General features: G+C 33.9%; 1 protein-coding gene across 1 annotated transcript in view; it reads left to right on the top strand.

Moving 5' to 3' along the window:
• Window positions 1–16,594, top strand: part of POLQ (DNA polymerase theta) — a 100,808-nt gene that overhangs the window by 24,046 nt on the left and 60,168 nt on the right. The window contains exons 10-12 of the mRNA XM_051985367.1: window positions 5,986–6,128; window positions 6,806–7,022; window positions 8,266–8,408. Coding sequence (XP_051841327.1) covers window positions 5,986–6,128; window positions 6,806–7,022; window positions 8,266–8,408 — 503 coding nt within the window. The remainder of the gene's footprint in view (window positions 1–5,985; window positions 6,129–6,805; window positions 7,023–8,265; window positions 8,409–16,594) is intronic.

The raw sequence follows: 16,594 nt of genomic DNA, 5'->3' as shown, positions 1-16,594 counted from the left end.
TTCTTTCTTTAGCTCATTTTACATACAAAATGCTGAGACAATCAGTATTTAGTGACTTGTTCAGGGTCACACATTTAGTAAGTGTCTGAGGTCAGATTTGAGCTCTGGAAGATAAGTCTTTATGACAAAGAAAAACAGTTAAGGAAAACTGTTACAGATGTAACAGTTTATGCAAAATTTTGTATCAATAGCCCATCAAACTTGCACTGAAAGGAGCTCAGTGTATTTTCCTCATAGATTCTCCAGAGTCATTGTTACTTAGGAATACTAGAATTCTGATATTTTTTCGCATTGCTTTCATTGCTTATATTATTGTGGTCACTATATATTCTCTTGCTTCTGCTTTCTTTGCTATGTATTAGTTCATATAAGTTTTCCTGCGCTTCTTTGCTAAGAATATATTATATGTCAGTTGTGCTTATCTTTCCATAGCCTCTCCATCACTTATTTATTTCATGTTTTATCATCATTTCATTTGATGAGGATGAGGTAAAATCAGTGCAAAACATTCTCTTCTGACTTGTGATTTAAAAATTGTTAATCATAATTTTCTTTAAAATGTTTGTATTTTTTGACCACTTAGATATTGAAGAGTGATTTTTAGAAATAATGCTTGTATCAATTCCATATATATCTTCAGTCACTTTAGTCAGACATATTTCATAAACATATTATCTACTTGACAACCTTTTTTTTTTCTATATTGATGGGGGAAAAAAAAACCCAAAACAAATTTAGGAGCAAAATGAATTTATTGATTGTTCTGTCACACTGATGGGTCAAAAAAAGATAACATGACAAAAGTGCACCTTGGAAATATCCCATTGGTTTTCAGAGTCATTACATTTATAAGCTTCTATTGTTTTTTTCTTCCATATTTGTTTGCCTCTAAGACTGTACTACTAAGAGTATTCTATTTCAGTTAACCATTGCATAGAGACCTTAAAAAACTGAAAAAGTAGTTTTCCTTAGGGCTAATATAATAATTAACTTAGATTTTAGATGTTAGCACATATCTTAAATCAGGCTTTCAAGATCATTTCATATAATAATAAGGACCACAAGAGTCTACTCTCTGGTTTTTCTTTTAGCTCTTAAATCCTAAATGAACATCATTATGTTCATGTGAGAGAGAATTAATGTTTATCAAACTTTCCATGGAACCTGCCCTTTTAACCCCATTTAAAAAATTGAGACATTTGCCTGTTTCCAGTTTTTTGGAATCACTCTTATATGCTATGATTTTCTCAACATTATTTCTGATGACTCTAAGATATATCTGAAATTCCTTAATATGCTGGAATATGATTTATCTGTACCTGCAGCCGAAGACATTTACATGGTTAGGTATTCTGTTACCATCTGTTCATCATTTTGAAAACCATTTTGTGTGTGTGTGTGTGTGTTGAGAGAGAGAGAAAGTATTAGTTCAGTTATACTTTCATTATTTCTTGCTATTATCATTGATATTATATTGCCACTTACAACCAATGGACCTGTTGAAGGACTCGTTCTTTTCTTTCTTTGATATTTGGAACTCCAGGGTGACATGGTCACTTTCCAGTGTCTCTCCAATTTTCATACTGTCAAGTGGCTATTTTCATTGATGAGTGTTGAATACCATTTGGATATAATTTCCTTGTGAGTAAGAATTAATTCATTTTATTTGTATCTTGAGCAGTTAGCATGATAACTGGCATATAGTGCCTATACCATAAAACTTTGTGTGTTGATTGATTGAAGTTCAGACCTATAACACTTCCTCTAGCTGTACTCTTCCTTCCAATATTCTATTGAGGGAAAACATGTGCCTGCACAAATAAATGTAGTCTTTTTATTGGAATCTTCTACTCTTTGGATTTTCATTTCTGTTGTCAATAACAGTATTCTCTAAATGACAGGACAACTCTTAAGAAACTATTTTTAGAAATCCCCAGATAATTTCAATAAATTCCTAAAATTCCAATACTAGAAATAAAAAAGTGAATAGACTTTTGCTCCAGGGAAGAGAGGAAATGGGGAAATAGTTTTCTTAGGGTTCTTGCTTAGTTTGAGCCTATGTAGCTTTATTTATGGTATTCTAATAAAAGTCGATATTAAATCCAGTTCCTGTTAGAGCCATCTCTTGATTTTTTGGGAATGCATCTTTTGTTTTGTTCAAGAGGCTGACTGGTTGACTGATATTTAATACTCCAGGAAGGCCAAAGTTCCATGTTGAACAAGGTTTTAAGAAGTTATTTCGATTAGGAAGTCATTTCATAGAATCTTCATTGTATTTTGCATTTTAATCACATTTCTTTGGGATTTTGTTGGGAGTGTTTGAACAGAGTACATAAATGTGAAAACAAAGTCCGAAAATACTGTTTGGGAATATAATCCTGAGTCTCATTTTTTTTCCTGAATCTGCTAGTGTTGACCCTGGAAGACCAGAGGTATGCTGCCAAATTTGCTTGAACTGGAGATTCAATGTTCAGGCTGGGGTGAAGAATGTGTACAGTGTGGCTCCAAGGTTCTGTCTTTTACATGATTAACTAGTGACAACCATTCCCTAATAAATTAAGATGTTTGTCCTGAATGGATCTCTTAGCATATTAAATTGTAGGCTAAAGAAGTACATGTGTGAAATATTCTAAAGCCTTAGAGCAGCGTACTGCTATTAGCCATCATGCCAGCTGATCTGTTGACAGTGAATAAGAAGCTTATGGGAGATCCTAGCAGTCACTGAGTAAGAGGGGAAAAGTTACACGGGTTGTTTTATAGAATGGTGGAATGACATGTATAGAAGCAAAATATTTTTATCTATATGATATACTATTATCCAAACTTGATCAACATGCTCTGCAAGGTAGATCTGCTGGTAAGAATATTGACCTATAGCAATTCTTTTGTTATTAACTATTGCATTATTAACTCTTTATCCAGGAGAATTACATTCATAGAATTGGTATAATAAATGTTTTGGGTAGAAGGTTGTAGGTATCAACATGAATGGAGGAAAATGGATAAGAAGGCATTTATTCAATACTTATGTTCTAAACATTAGGCTAATCATTTAGAAAGAGAAATTGGCAGTTCTCTGAAAGAGCTCATTCTCTGATTTAGGGCAACAATACATATAGGAAAATTCTAGCTGATGAAAAGACCTAGAAAGCCTAAGGAAGCTGTAGATTGGCACGGCTCAGGAGTATCTAGGTTATATAAAGAGGTCACATGTCAGGGCCAGATTGTGTAGCTGGGAGGACCCCAGGAGGCAGTGTCAGAGCATGTGAAGTATAGTGGTCCTCAGTGTCGCTGCAAAGAGTGATTAGTGACTCCTGTGTCATTTAAGCCATGTGAACAGTCAAACAGTTGGAGAAGCAAGGGTGTCCCTGCTAGTGGTGAGAAGGACAAGCTGATCTTTTGAGATATCTAGACATTTGACAACATTTTCATTGAGCATATGACCTTCAATGTGACTTATTGAATCAATAAGTAATTTTTGAAGAACCTGCTACTAATCAGACATTGTGGAAGGTGTTCTTGATATAGAAATGGAGTGCCTGAGATACTGCTTCATATCTCTGATTGGTTAGGAATAATCATAGGAAAAAAAATAATGATGATAATAATAATAATAATATTGAAGGGAATGTGGGAAAACTGAGACATTAATGCATTGTTGATGGAGTTGTAAAATGATCCAACCATTCTGGAGGGCAATTTGGAACTATGCCCAAAGGGCTATCAAACTGTGCATAGCCTTTGATCCAGCAGATCTCCACTAGGTCTGTATCCCAAAAAGATCATAAAAAAGGAAAAGGACCTACATGTTGCAAAAATGTTTGTGGCGGCCCTTTTTGTAATGGCAAATAACTGCAAACTGAGCGGATGTCCATCAGTTGGGGAATAATATGTGAAGGTAATGTAATGTTATTGTTCTATAAGAAGTGATGAGCAGGCTGATATCAGAAAAGGAGAGACTTTCATGAACTGATATTGAGAAGGGAGCTATACAGTAATAACAAGATTATGTGATGATCCACTGGGATGGACGTGACACTTTTCAACAATGTGGTGATTCAAGGTAATTCTAATAGACTTGGGATGGAAAGAGTTGTCTGCATCCAGAGAGAAAACTATGGAGACTGAGTGTAGATCAAAGCATAGTATTTTCACCTTTTTTTAGTTGTTGTTTGTTTGCTTGTTTTTGTTTCTTTCTTTCTTTTTTTTTTTTCCTTTTGGCCTTATTTTTCTTGCACAGCATGATGAATTTAGAGATATGTTTAGAACTGTAAGTATTTAACTTGTATTGGATTGTTGCTGTCTGGGGAACTGGGAAAAGGAGCAAGAGGGAGAAAAATTTGGAGTACGAAGTTTTGCAAAGGTGAATGTTGAAAACTATCTTTGCATGTATTTGGAAAAATAAAATACTATAGGGGGAAAAAGAGAAATGGAAGTGAAACAGCCTTTTTCCTTAAGGATCTGACATTCTCTCAACGCAGACCCAACCTTAAAATAGATTCAAGGTAATTGTGTGTGTGTATGTGTGTGTGTGTGTGTGTGTGTGTGTGTGTGTGTGTGTGTGTGTGTGTTAAGACGTTAGCAGTTTGAGTAGGTTCAGGAAAGACTTCTTTTTGAAGGTAGTTCAAGCTGAGTTTTGAAGGAAGCTAGAAATTCGAGGAGACAGGTGAGGAGGGGTTATATTGTTACAGTGGGTGATGGCTAGTGGAGAAATCCAGGGGCATGAAGTAAAGTTTGGGAGGAACAGCCAAAAGATCTGTTTGCATGAAGGAGAGTAATATTTAATAGTAAGAGTTTAGAGCTCACTTATAACTCAGCTTTGCAAAGTGCTTTGCATATATCATGATCTTTAACAACTTTCTGTTCTGTAGATGAGAAAATAAGCATTGACAAAGTGTCAGACAACTAGTTATCTGAGGCAGAACTTGGGCATTGCAGGCTAAATCTACCTCTCTCTCTACGTGCTGTCTAGCTCACTCTAATAAGACTGGAGAGGTAGTTTGGGGTCCCATTCTGAAGGGCATTAAATGCCAAGCTGAAGAAGTCATATTTGCTTCTAGAGGTAATAGAGAGCTAATGTGAATAGGGAAGTGACATGGTCGGATCTACATTTTGGTAAATTCACCTTGACAGTAGTTGGGGGATGGACTGGAGTGAGGAGAGGGTTGAGGCAGAGCCTATTGCTATGGTTTCCATGAGAGATTGAAAAAGTGTGAATTAGGGTAGTGGCTGTGTGTGAATGGAGAGAAAAGGACAAATTTTAGAGATCTGAATGTATAAGTGACAAGAGTGGTCATGGGATTTATGGGGGGAGATTGGGGAGTGTGGCAGTGTGGTTGTGAACCCGGGTCACTAGGTGGATAATGGTTATTTTCAACAAATCAGGAGACTTGGGAGAGAGGCAGAAAGCTTAGAGGAAAGGTTGGGCTTGAGATGGGTCCAAGACATGGGGTTTGAAATGTCCGCTGGGCTGGGGGGGCTGTGTGGGAAGACCAGAGTTCAACAGAGAGAGAAACATGGGAATCCTCTGCCCTAGGAATGATGCTTAAAGCTGTGGAAGCTGCTGAGATGAGTATAGAATGACATTCTGAAAATATGTCTAGAGAGAAGAGAGAGGATCTGGGAATAGATATAACAGTCAGGGGGGTACAGGAGGCAGAGTGTGAGACGCTGGGTGTGAAAAAGGTGCTGATCCCAGCAGAGGAACCAGAGTTGGTCCTGAGGCTGAATAAAGGGCTTAGTTTGGGCAAGAACAGTAGAAGGTGGTGGAAAAGATGAGAATCATCTTTGGCAGCCTCAGGCTTTAGTGGAGTGAGAGAGGTGGCAGAAAAGCCTCTGTAGAGAATATGAGAAAGGGAGCTAATAATAAGAGAAGGGAAAAAAAAAAAGAGTATTGGATTAAATAATAAAGAGCAAATAAAAATTTGAATTGACTTTTATAGAAATAAGAGTAGGATCTGACACATTTGTACCATTTGTTTGTAGGTGAAAGTATCTTAGTTTGCAAGAAGATGGAGAAATCAAAAGGCATTGCTCTACTTCAGGGATCCCTCAAACCTGTGTGTAGCAGTCTGCAAAGAAGGGAGGGAGAAGAGAGAACGTCCAGTATGATACGAGCCATTCTAGAGGTAAAGGCCGACAGACCAGAATGCCACTTTTTCCTTTGCCTGATAGTGAAGCAAAAAAAGTTCAAATCATTTTATTTATTTGTGTAGGAAAATCTTATATAGATGGACTTTTCAGCTATTTAGATCTTTGGATAGCTCTTTTCTAAAGCTTAACTTAGCTAGTGTTGTATTTATCTGTGTTTCTAATATAATTGTTATAAAAAGTAATACAACATGGTTTCCAAAATACTGAATAATCTAGTGAGCCTAATCTCTCTATGAATTAATTTCTTTCTTTTTGTTACACAAAAGATTAGATTAGGTAAGCATTCAAAAACCATGAATTATAAATTTCAAAAGAAAATTTCGATGAGCTAGTTAATTTTATTAGTTTATTACCTTTAAAATTTAGGACAGCAGTTCCAACTTTAATATGTTTTGCTAACACCAGAATTTATAAGTTCTCTTAGATGGTGTTCATCTTTTTTTGAATAGGAAAAAAAGAACCAGCTAATTATTTGCTTTAAAATTATTTTAAACATTTTTTCAAATTGTCAGTCAGAATGAGAATGCTGCTGCTAGTTTTGACAACTAGATTCTGAAGAATTTTTGACAAAATGAACTTGTTTACCTTATGTTTTTGTCCATTTTTTTCCTCTTTATGTTAAGTTATAGTTTTCCATTTTCCCACTCATTAGATAATAGTTGGTGGAGTTGCCAATACACCAGAGGACGTCCACACCTATGCTTCTTGTACTTTTTTGGCTGCAAGTCTGAAAATGGAAAAACAGAAAAATTTGAAAGGGGACAAACAGAAAATGCAGCAGGAACAACATGGAGCGATTGAAGACTGTGTGATTTGGCTGTTAGAAAATGAATTCATTCAGATTTCAGAAGCTAATGTTGGAATAAAAAGTAAAAATTGCACTTTCATTTAAATCTCCTTACTTATCTTCTCCATAGTTACTTTGAAATTAAACTTCTGAAAATAAGTGGAAATTAGATTGTCAAGGGACAAAGGAGACATCAAATAGGAAAACCATTTAATTAAAATCTATGGTTTCTGGACAATGAAAAAAGTTTCTTTAGTTTTTTTCCCTCATGACAGTGAAAAGGCAAGCCTTTACTCATTTGTTTTTCTTTATATATTAGTAACTGGCAATTTTCTGTCCCATTGCTGAATTTTTTATACTTTTCTTAGAGAAACAAGCACAAGAGAAAAGCAAATATTTTTAATGGAAGACTGAAAAATTATTATGAAGGCAGATGATATAATCAGGAGGTTATATTCTGTGGTTCATTGCTATCCGTATTATTCTAGTGTGTTCATTTGTCTTTGTATAACACAAGCAGTACCCATTAATCCACTGAGAATTTGAGGCGGCCCAGAACTAGCTTCCCTTGGAATCTTGCTGGAGAAGAGTCAGTAAGTCAGAAGACAGCAATAGAAACCATTTGAAGGCTTAATTGTTGCTTTTCCTAATCAGAAAATGCTAGGGAAGTAAAAATAAAAATAACCAGGAGGTTAGATTTTGAGGATTATAGACTCTCAGATTTGAAAGAGAATTCAGATATATCTGGAGAATGTGTTTGCAATTTGAATATAACCAGTTACTTTCTGAGCTTTTTCTTTCTTTCTTTCTTTCTTTCTTTCTTTCTTTCTTTCTTTCTTTCTTTCTTTCTTTCTTTCTTTCTTTCTTTCTTTCTTTCTTTCTTTCTTTCTTTCTTTCTTTCTTTCTTTTTTTTAAAAGAATTCATGTAAACTGAGGTATCTCATTAAATTAATCTGTGCTGATTTAATATTTTGTGGCCAGTTTAATATATGTCTATTAATATACATTAATATAATGTTTCTGTTTGGGCTTTTTCTTTTCTTGACAAAAAAAAGTCTTGGTTGTTGATAATTACTTGTTAATTCTTTATTTAATGTTAATATTTTTTACATCAACTTGTGACTCCATGAATATTTGAATTTTTGCTCAAAATAGTACAAAGGATGGACAAATATTCACTTGACCAGAATTATGGTTTCCAAAAATGGAAGAAAAAAGCCCATTATATTTCTGTTTGAATCTACAAACTATGTTTATGATTTTTAAAATTTTTTTGTAGAATGAGATGTTTCATCTTTTGAATTTAATATTTGCTTTTCTTTTAGAAAAAGTATATCATCCTACTCACCTTGGTTCAGCCACTCTTTCTTCATCTCTTTCTCCAACTGAGGCCCTGGATATATTTGCTGACCTCCAGAGAGCTATGAAAGGCTTTGTTTTAGAGAATGACCTGCATATTGTCTATCTGGTAGGTTTTTTGTTTTCATTTCTTAATCCTTAAATATATTTGCAGAAAAAATATGTATATACATATATACTTAAGTATAAATACATACATATTGTCTGTGTATACACACTTGCATGCACACATACACACACTCCTTTCCCCGCTTCCTTTTCCATGTTTCCAGACAGGCAGTTCCTTGAGAGTATTCTTCATGTGCCAGTTCTTTTTTTGAAAGGAAAGAAAGACTTTTTGGTCACTATTATATAGGTCTACTTATTAGCCTTCTCTTTCCTAAACTAAACAATAGCTGCTTTTACAATTTTTTACAGCTATAATACCTAAATGAGTTGTCATTTTGTGAGTTTTTACAGTTTTTTTTGGTACCTTTCTAGGAATGAATTCTTAGTAAAAGATTGAAATCTAGTAATGCTTACTGGACTAAGGAAATAATCTTATGATATCCTGTTTTTATAACAAGATTTTTTTCTGTTTCCCCTGAATGCATCCATGAATACATAGTATGTTGCATGCATTTTAAAGATATCACTGAATTTCTGATTTATATTCTATTTTGTTTAAACAATTTTCAAAAACCATACAAGTAGCAATATTATATTCAAATACTATATTGGACTAAGGAAATAATCTCATGATGTACATCCATTTTTGTAATGGGATTTTGTTCTATTTCCCCTGAATGCATTCATGAGTATATATTATGGCACATACATTTTTATGATGCTGCTGAATTTCTGATTTATATGTATCTTGTTTAAAAAATTTTGAAAGGCCATCTAGTAGCAACACTATATTCAAATACTATTACGTTGGAAGACTATTACTAGCATATATATTCCAATAAAGTAGTATAGAGGAGTCTGAGAAAGCTACATGCTCATTCTGTACTTTATTTAAAGTGAATTTCCCCCAAATAGCATATTTATGAACAATAATGACTTATTGTGGTTGTAAATGTTGTGTGCTGAGGTCTTGAAGGTTATGGAAAGATGGCAGGTCAGTGCAGTAATGTATAAGGAAAAAAATGTTGCTATGCTTGTGTTTTTAAAAATTTATTCTTGAATATAATAAGAATAAAATAAAATTGAATTTATTTTTCACACGTGCTTGGAAATGTGCTGGGTATTTTATTTTTAGTTTATTTTTAAAAGAGTATTTCCTGGAGGAATTGAAGTGCTGTTGACATATAAGCTGATAGTTGTTCATGAATGCAGTGCTAATATGGAAATATTTTTGAAGTTTTGAGAGGTAAATGTTGAAATATTACTTACATCCCAATAATTTACATCCATTGTTATTTACAGATCTTTTTCATTCTATCACTAAAATATATGAATTATCTAGCTCTGTCTTGTAGGTACTGACGCATGAGGACAGTTCCATCTCTTCTATGAAGTTTCTTTTCTTTTACTAGTTCATATGTTATTATTAACATTTATGTCTGCAGTTGCCTAAGTAGCCTTTTGTGATAGTCCCCAGAAAGCCCACAAGATGGAGATGTTTCCTTATGGAAATAAAATGCTTTCACCTAGGAATAAGGTATCACATTTTCTTCATTTCTCCATTTTAAAATAAGAAATGACATTTATTTTCCTCTTTGAAAATGGGAAAAATCTTAATTTTTTAAAATGTCTGTTTATGAAACCCTATCTTAGGACTTAAAAAATCTATAGTTTCCTTTTGGGACTCACTTATATATTTGGAGTATTATCTGTACTTTTTCTTCTCCAAAACAAGCTCCACAGGGTTTTTTTTAAACTAAGGTCTGAGGTACATAGTGCTTTTTTTTACTTGCCCTAAATAAATGTATTCAATTAATATTTAATGAATGAATTCATTTGATGGACTAAATGGCTACTTGCATGTACATTGGGAATACAAATTTAAACTTTCAAGGAGTTTAGAATCTAGAAGAATGAATAATTAGAATTGCATTCTTCAGCATTATAGTTAATTAAGAGTCTGGTTTGCCCCGCTTATATACTGCAATATGCTTTGGCGTCATGGTGCTTTTCTGATCTTTCTTCTGAGACAACTGGTTTTGGCATCAGATAGGGATTTGTTTCTATTGGCTTATTGCAACTCAATTTCTCATTTTTCCCTGCTAGCAGTGGAATTTCCAGGTTCAATGGCCCATGATAATTTTAATTAGGACATTTAAAATCCCTTCGCAGTTATTTCTGAACCCCTTTAATTTTTTTTCTAAAACAAGGATGGAGTTGTCTGTTTGTAGAGTAGATAAAGCCTTTATGCCAACCTGAATTTAATTTCTCATTGGGTTGTTGTAGCTATCAGTCAGCCGGCAAGTTTTTGATGACATACTATAGCCTACTGCTGACTATTATACATTTCCATTATTATTGAGGTGACTTGAATTCTTAATTGTTTGGAAAATGTGGTATTCTCTGGCTTGAAGCCATACAATAAAAATTATTGGTAAGAACATTGGTTTTAAAAATTGTTTCAGAGAGAAGATTGGAGTTATTAAAAGCACTATTCAATTTTCCAAAGGCAATCTAGTTTGTTCAGTTATCTATCAAAACTTTATTAATTGTGTCCCAGGCATTGTATTAACTGGAGTTGCAAAGGAAAAAAAATGAAAGACTTTGTAAAGAAGATGAAACTTAATATGAATCCTGAAGGAAGAAGCAATGGATTCTTTGAGGGGAAGGTAAAGTAGGTAGTAAAGGGTTTTAAAAATAGAATAGTTTATATTTGATCCTAAAGGCTGTAGGGAATCATTGTTGGCTTTTGGGTATGCAAGTGACATGCTTGGACTTACACTTCAGAAAAATATCACTTATCAGCTGTCTGGGAGATGAATTTAGGAGAGGAGAAATTTGAGGCAGAGAAACAAATTAGGCTATTGTAATAGGCCAGATGAGGTGATGAAGACCTGAACCAGGGTAGTAACTTTATGAGTTGAGAAAAGGGGATGATGTTAAAGATGTTACAGAATTAGAAACAATAGGACTTGATAACTGATTTGGGATGGAGAGTGAAAAGTTGAGGATAGTATAGAAGTTGTTAACTTGGGTGACTGGAAAGATTGTAGTACCCTGAAGAGAAATAGATAAGTTTGTTAAAGGAGTAGGTTTAGAAGGAGAAACAATGAACATGGTGAGTTTTAGATGTCCTTAGGACATCTATTTTGAAATGTCCTGTAGATTTATTTCTTCTCCCTTTTATTGCCAAATTCATAAAAAAGACTAGTTAAAGGGTAGAGAAATATAGAATATCTTTAGGGATTGATAAAATGAAATGAAAGTTTCTTGAAGATGGGGACAGGAAAATGGACTTGAGTATGTTTTTAGGTATCAGGGTAAAGAGAATGAGAAATTGGCTAAGTTGCCTAGTAAATAGAGTGCTGGAATTGGAGTAAGAAAGACCTGAATTCAAACCTTGCCTCATGCACTTAATTAGCCCTGTGATCACTTAACCATTGGCTAGCTTCCCTGTCCTCATCTGTAAAGCAAGAATAATATCATCACCACATAGAGTTGTACTGAAATAATATATATAAAGCAACTTGCAACTTAAAACAAGATATAAATTTTTTTTATCATCTCATTTTCCTTTTCAAATTTGGGTCCAGTACATTTCATCTTCATCTTACATCTCCAACATTGGAGATGTAAGTATTGTAGTGATGAGCAAATTGTAAGAGATGTATCTCTCACAAATGTGTATCATAATCAGACTAACTGAACAATCAGCATTCTTGACCGACGTGGTCTTTTTTATATGAATAGTGAGACTGAACAAATTTGAGTGATTATTCGTATCATTTAAGAAACTCTATATTTGTTCCTGGTTGTGATACATTGAGTTTGATGTCTTACACTCATGGGTGCATTTGTAGGGTCTCACCATCCACAGGGTATCCTGATGGTGACAGACACTTTTGGCAGGTACACATCTCCTTCCTTTTGACATTACTTGATAGTAATAAACAAAGGATCACTGGACAAGGCCTATTTCTTTCAGAATGAGATGAATGAAAACCCCTCGAGACAGTTTCTGGCTATTCAATAATTAATTTATGGTCACCGTTTTCACTTGATAACCAAAGACACTGATTGACGGACATTTAATGACATGATGGCCTAAAAGTCTTCAGCTCTTCTTGTTGAGAACTTAACTTGATCATGCAATTCAGTGATCTTAAAGCAGCAGTGCAAGGGGACACCATCTCCAGCTGTACTTTAGTTGATTTTCTCCTTCATGAGCTGGCTCCCCCTCCTGGAGGAGATTAAGGAAAGGAATTCCTTCCCTTAGGTAAGGGCTTGCCTAAATTGCATTCTATTTATAATCAAAACAGAAATTACCTCTCCTAGTTGGCTGATGAACATGAGTAGCATGTTCCTTGAGGGCTAGAAAGAGTTTTATCAGTCATCAGTGCCCTTCATAGTCTGAATGACCTTTGCAGGACTTGGGCCTTCATAGAAAATGATCATAATTAATAATTAACATAATAGTAAACAAAATTAATTTCAAGATCTTTCAAGGAATATGACACAATTTTTAAACATAATTTAGATATTTTGTTGGAGGAGAGCCTTTTAAGCAATATTGTCTGAACAGAATAGTTTTTAATTATCTAAAAATTTTAATTAGTTAATAATTAGCAATTAAATAAAATAAAATTAATTCAAAATTAAGAATTTTTGATTATTTTTGACAATCATTGAATCATAATTATAATGAGATCTTTATAGTCTTAGCACCTTTCAATCAATTTTGAAATTATGAAGTTGTGGTCTATTATAGGATGGTTTTTGTAAAACACCCTTCTGATCTCAGTGTCAAGGATATCTCAATATGAATATAACTTGTTAAAAAGATTTTATGGAGATTAGTAAATAGCCATTATTACTCATGGTTTCATGATTACTTTCTTTTGATTATAATATTTTATGGCCAATTTTTTTTTTTCTGAGTGTTTAGTAGCTTTTCTTTTAGACAGCTTGAAAATTGATGTCTTATTCTCAGAACTGTGTCACTTTCACCTCTTCTTCCTCTCTGTATTTGTTTTGGTTTAGTTGCTTTATTTGCTTTCTATGAGTTCTTAAACTTCTACTTTCAGGATTTTGCAACTGTGATGTTAGAATCTAAATGTAGCTAGAGAAAAGTTGTTACAGAAACTTGGACAGATTTTTTTTTTTACCCATATTTGTCTATTGACTTCATTTGAGTTTTATCAGTAAATATTTTCAGAATCTAGATCTCTTGTTAAAGTGCTCTAAACTTCTCTTTATATCTATTATTTCCTTCTGTTTTGTTAGACACCCCTGTTCAATCTTCTGCCATTGTACTCGAACTGTTATTTCTCAGCTTTCTTTGATTCTTTTCTGGTAATGATTGATTTAGATCAGTTCTTAGTAAATGATCATAGGTTATATTAACTTAAATTCTTTTAATTCCCATTTTTCATCATCACTAATTTACTAAGTGGATAAGGTTAAAGTACCATCAACTGCATACAGTACCTTTTATTCTTTTCATTTGGTATATAGTCACCATTTACTTTTCATCTATTAGAGAACATAGTCAATGTGGGTAATACCATTCACACAGATGTATTGTATAGATTATCAAAAACTACCATAGAAGATCATGGATACAAAAGCTTTATATAAGCACTGTAGTTAAATGCCATTCTAATTACAGAAGTTATCAGTACTTGGAGGTATATTTTATCTTTCAAAATACCAATGTTTGGAAATCTACCAAAGATTTATTTTTTTATACATATACCATCTCATTATTATGCAGTACATGGTATATAGTTGTTTCTTATAGATTATAGAATATTGGCTGCCTACATTAAATACTGCTGTGGTGATTTTTTAAAACTAAGTTTAGATTTAAGCTTATTGAAATGGGATACTACATATTTGCAAATTTATATGCATGATATTATATCACAATCATCTCCTGAGTATCTTTCATAAGGAATTATTCTGATCATTACTATATCCCTTGTAGTTCTTTCCTTCATCCCCTAACAAGCTCAAATTATTTTTATTTGTATTTGAAAGATATCTTTGTCCTAACATTCTGGGAATTCACAACAGAAAAAAACAGCACTACAACTTGAAGACCTGGTTTTGCAAGAACTAGAAACATTTTTGATTTCCTTTTTCTCCTCCTCATTTCATTTTCAAGGCTTATGAGCAGGAGAGGTAACTACATATTTTGGTTTTAAAAGGCTTTTTCCTGTTGTGACACAGGAATCACCTGACAGTGACTGCTGGAGATCCAACTCAGACCTACAGAATGGATCTTCTCGTGTGAGAAGATGAGACTGAGAGGTAGTTGCTGTTCTCTGACTGAGAGGCCATTGTGTGTTGTCTGTCCCTTTTGCCTCCAATTTATTTCATTCTCAATCCACAAGGAACATCTGTGAAGGCTGCTTTGCAACTCCTTCAAGTTTATGATTCACAGCTGTGGGGACTCTCAGAGAAATGACCTGCCCCTTCACCTAGGCATGGTCCTTAACAATTCCCCATTTTTAAAATTTTTATTTTTATGGAAACGTGATTATTTCCCCCCCACAGCATAATCAGTAAGTTTGTGCATTAGCTGTTATCTGAGTTTGCAACTGAAGAATGCAAGTAGCATTATCACCTTTGGATGATATGGGTTACTGAAGGAACTCTGGGAGAATCCTACGCACAAATAGCTCTCAAGTGCTGCTACTTCTTAGTTTCTGTGTTTCTTATGCCCCATGTTGGGTGCCAAAATGTAACGTCCCTGATAGCTTTCTGGAGGTCCTTCCGACAGGCCTTGGTCTCAGCAATATAGACACCACAAGAATGGTCAGGAAAAGAATCTAGAGTCTTTATTTATTCTGGCCCAGTTTTGATCTTAGTGAAGGAGTGCAGGAGGCAGGACAGCTAGGACAAGGATGGTCAAAGATAGAATGTCTCTCTTCCAGTCCTTGTAAGCCCTTATATACCTTAATGTAATTACATCATTACAGCATACTGATTATATGTGAACTAGAGAACCATTACATCACCATGCTAAATACTAAGTATATATGTGAACTAGAGAATCATCATCTCATCAATTCCACTGAGTTAACACCTTGTTTCAAGTATACTTATCCAGAGTTCCAGCTCTCTATATTTTCCAACAACTTAAGTATATATTTTTTGAGGGAAAATCTTAAGCCTCATTTCTTTATAGTTATAGGTATATTTCATGCTATATGCTGATAGAGAGAAAGTCAGGAGAGTGATACAAATATGATTGCTTCTTTAACCAGTAAAACTTTCCTCTTGCTAAAACCTTACATGAAAGTAACTCCAGTTTGACTATTTTAAATAGCCCTGAGAAATACCATGTGTATTTTTCTGTTGCATTGTAAGATCATAATAAGCACAATCATTAAAATTAATTGGACGTGAGGGACAACTAGGTAGCACAGTGGACTCTACTGGCCCTAGAATCAGGAGGACCTGAGTTCAAATCCAACCTCAGACACTTCCTACCTCTATTCTAGCAGATCACCATTAAGATACTGTGGGCGAGTCATTTAATCACAATTTCCTCAAAAAAATTAATTTGAAGTGAATTCAGAAAGCTTTAAGCAAACATGCTATTTTGAATATGATTCAGACAAAATGCACTATGATTAAAATCTAGTAATAATAATTGAAAAATTTTCCACAGGTTGACAACCACTGACATTTGTATCAGCTTAAAAAGAAGTCATTTTCTGATAGTTCCCAAGACCTAGACTTGAAATCCAGATGAGCTTGAAATGAATGTCTAACATAAAATTCTAATTTTGGAAATGAAATTAAGATGTACATAATAAAATATTTCAATTGGCATAGTGTCTAATGGTGATTCCTAATATGCTGTTTTTTGTAGTTTTCCAATAATTTTTTTCTTTTTTTAATATTTCTTTTTTATTATAGCTTTTTATTTACAAATATATGCATAGGTAATTTTTCAGCGTTGATAGTTGCAAATCCTTTTGTTCCAACTTTTTCCTTCCTTCCCCCTACCCCTTCCCCCAGATGGCAGGTTGACCAATACATGTTAAATATGTTAAAATATAAGTTAAATACAATATATGTATACATGTCCAAACGGTTATTTTGCTGTATAAAAAGAGTCAGACTTTGAAATAGTGCACAGTTAGCCTGTGAAGGAAATCAAAAATGCAGGCAGAC

The sequence above is a fragment of the Antechinus flavipes genome, chromosome 3 (genome assembly GCF_016432865.1).
Source record: "Antechinus flavipes isolate AdamAnt ecotype Samford, QLD, Australia chromosome 3, AdamAnt_v2, whole genome shotgun sequence".
In the NCBI taxonomy this organism is placed as follows: Eukaryota; Metazoa; Chordata; class Mammalia; order Dasyuromorphia; family Dasyuridae; genus Antechinus; species Antechinus flavipes.
Note: the sequence above shows the minus strand (reverse complement) of the source record. Positions and strands in the feature narration are given on the sequence as shown.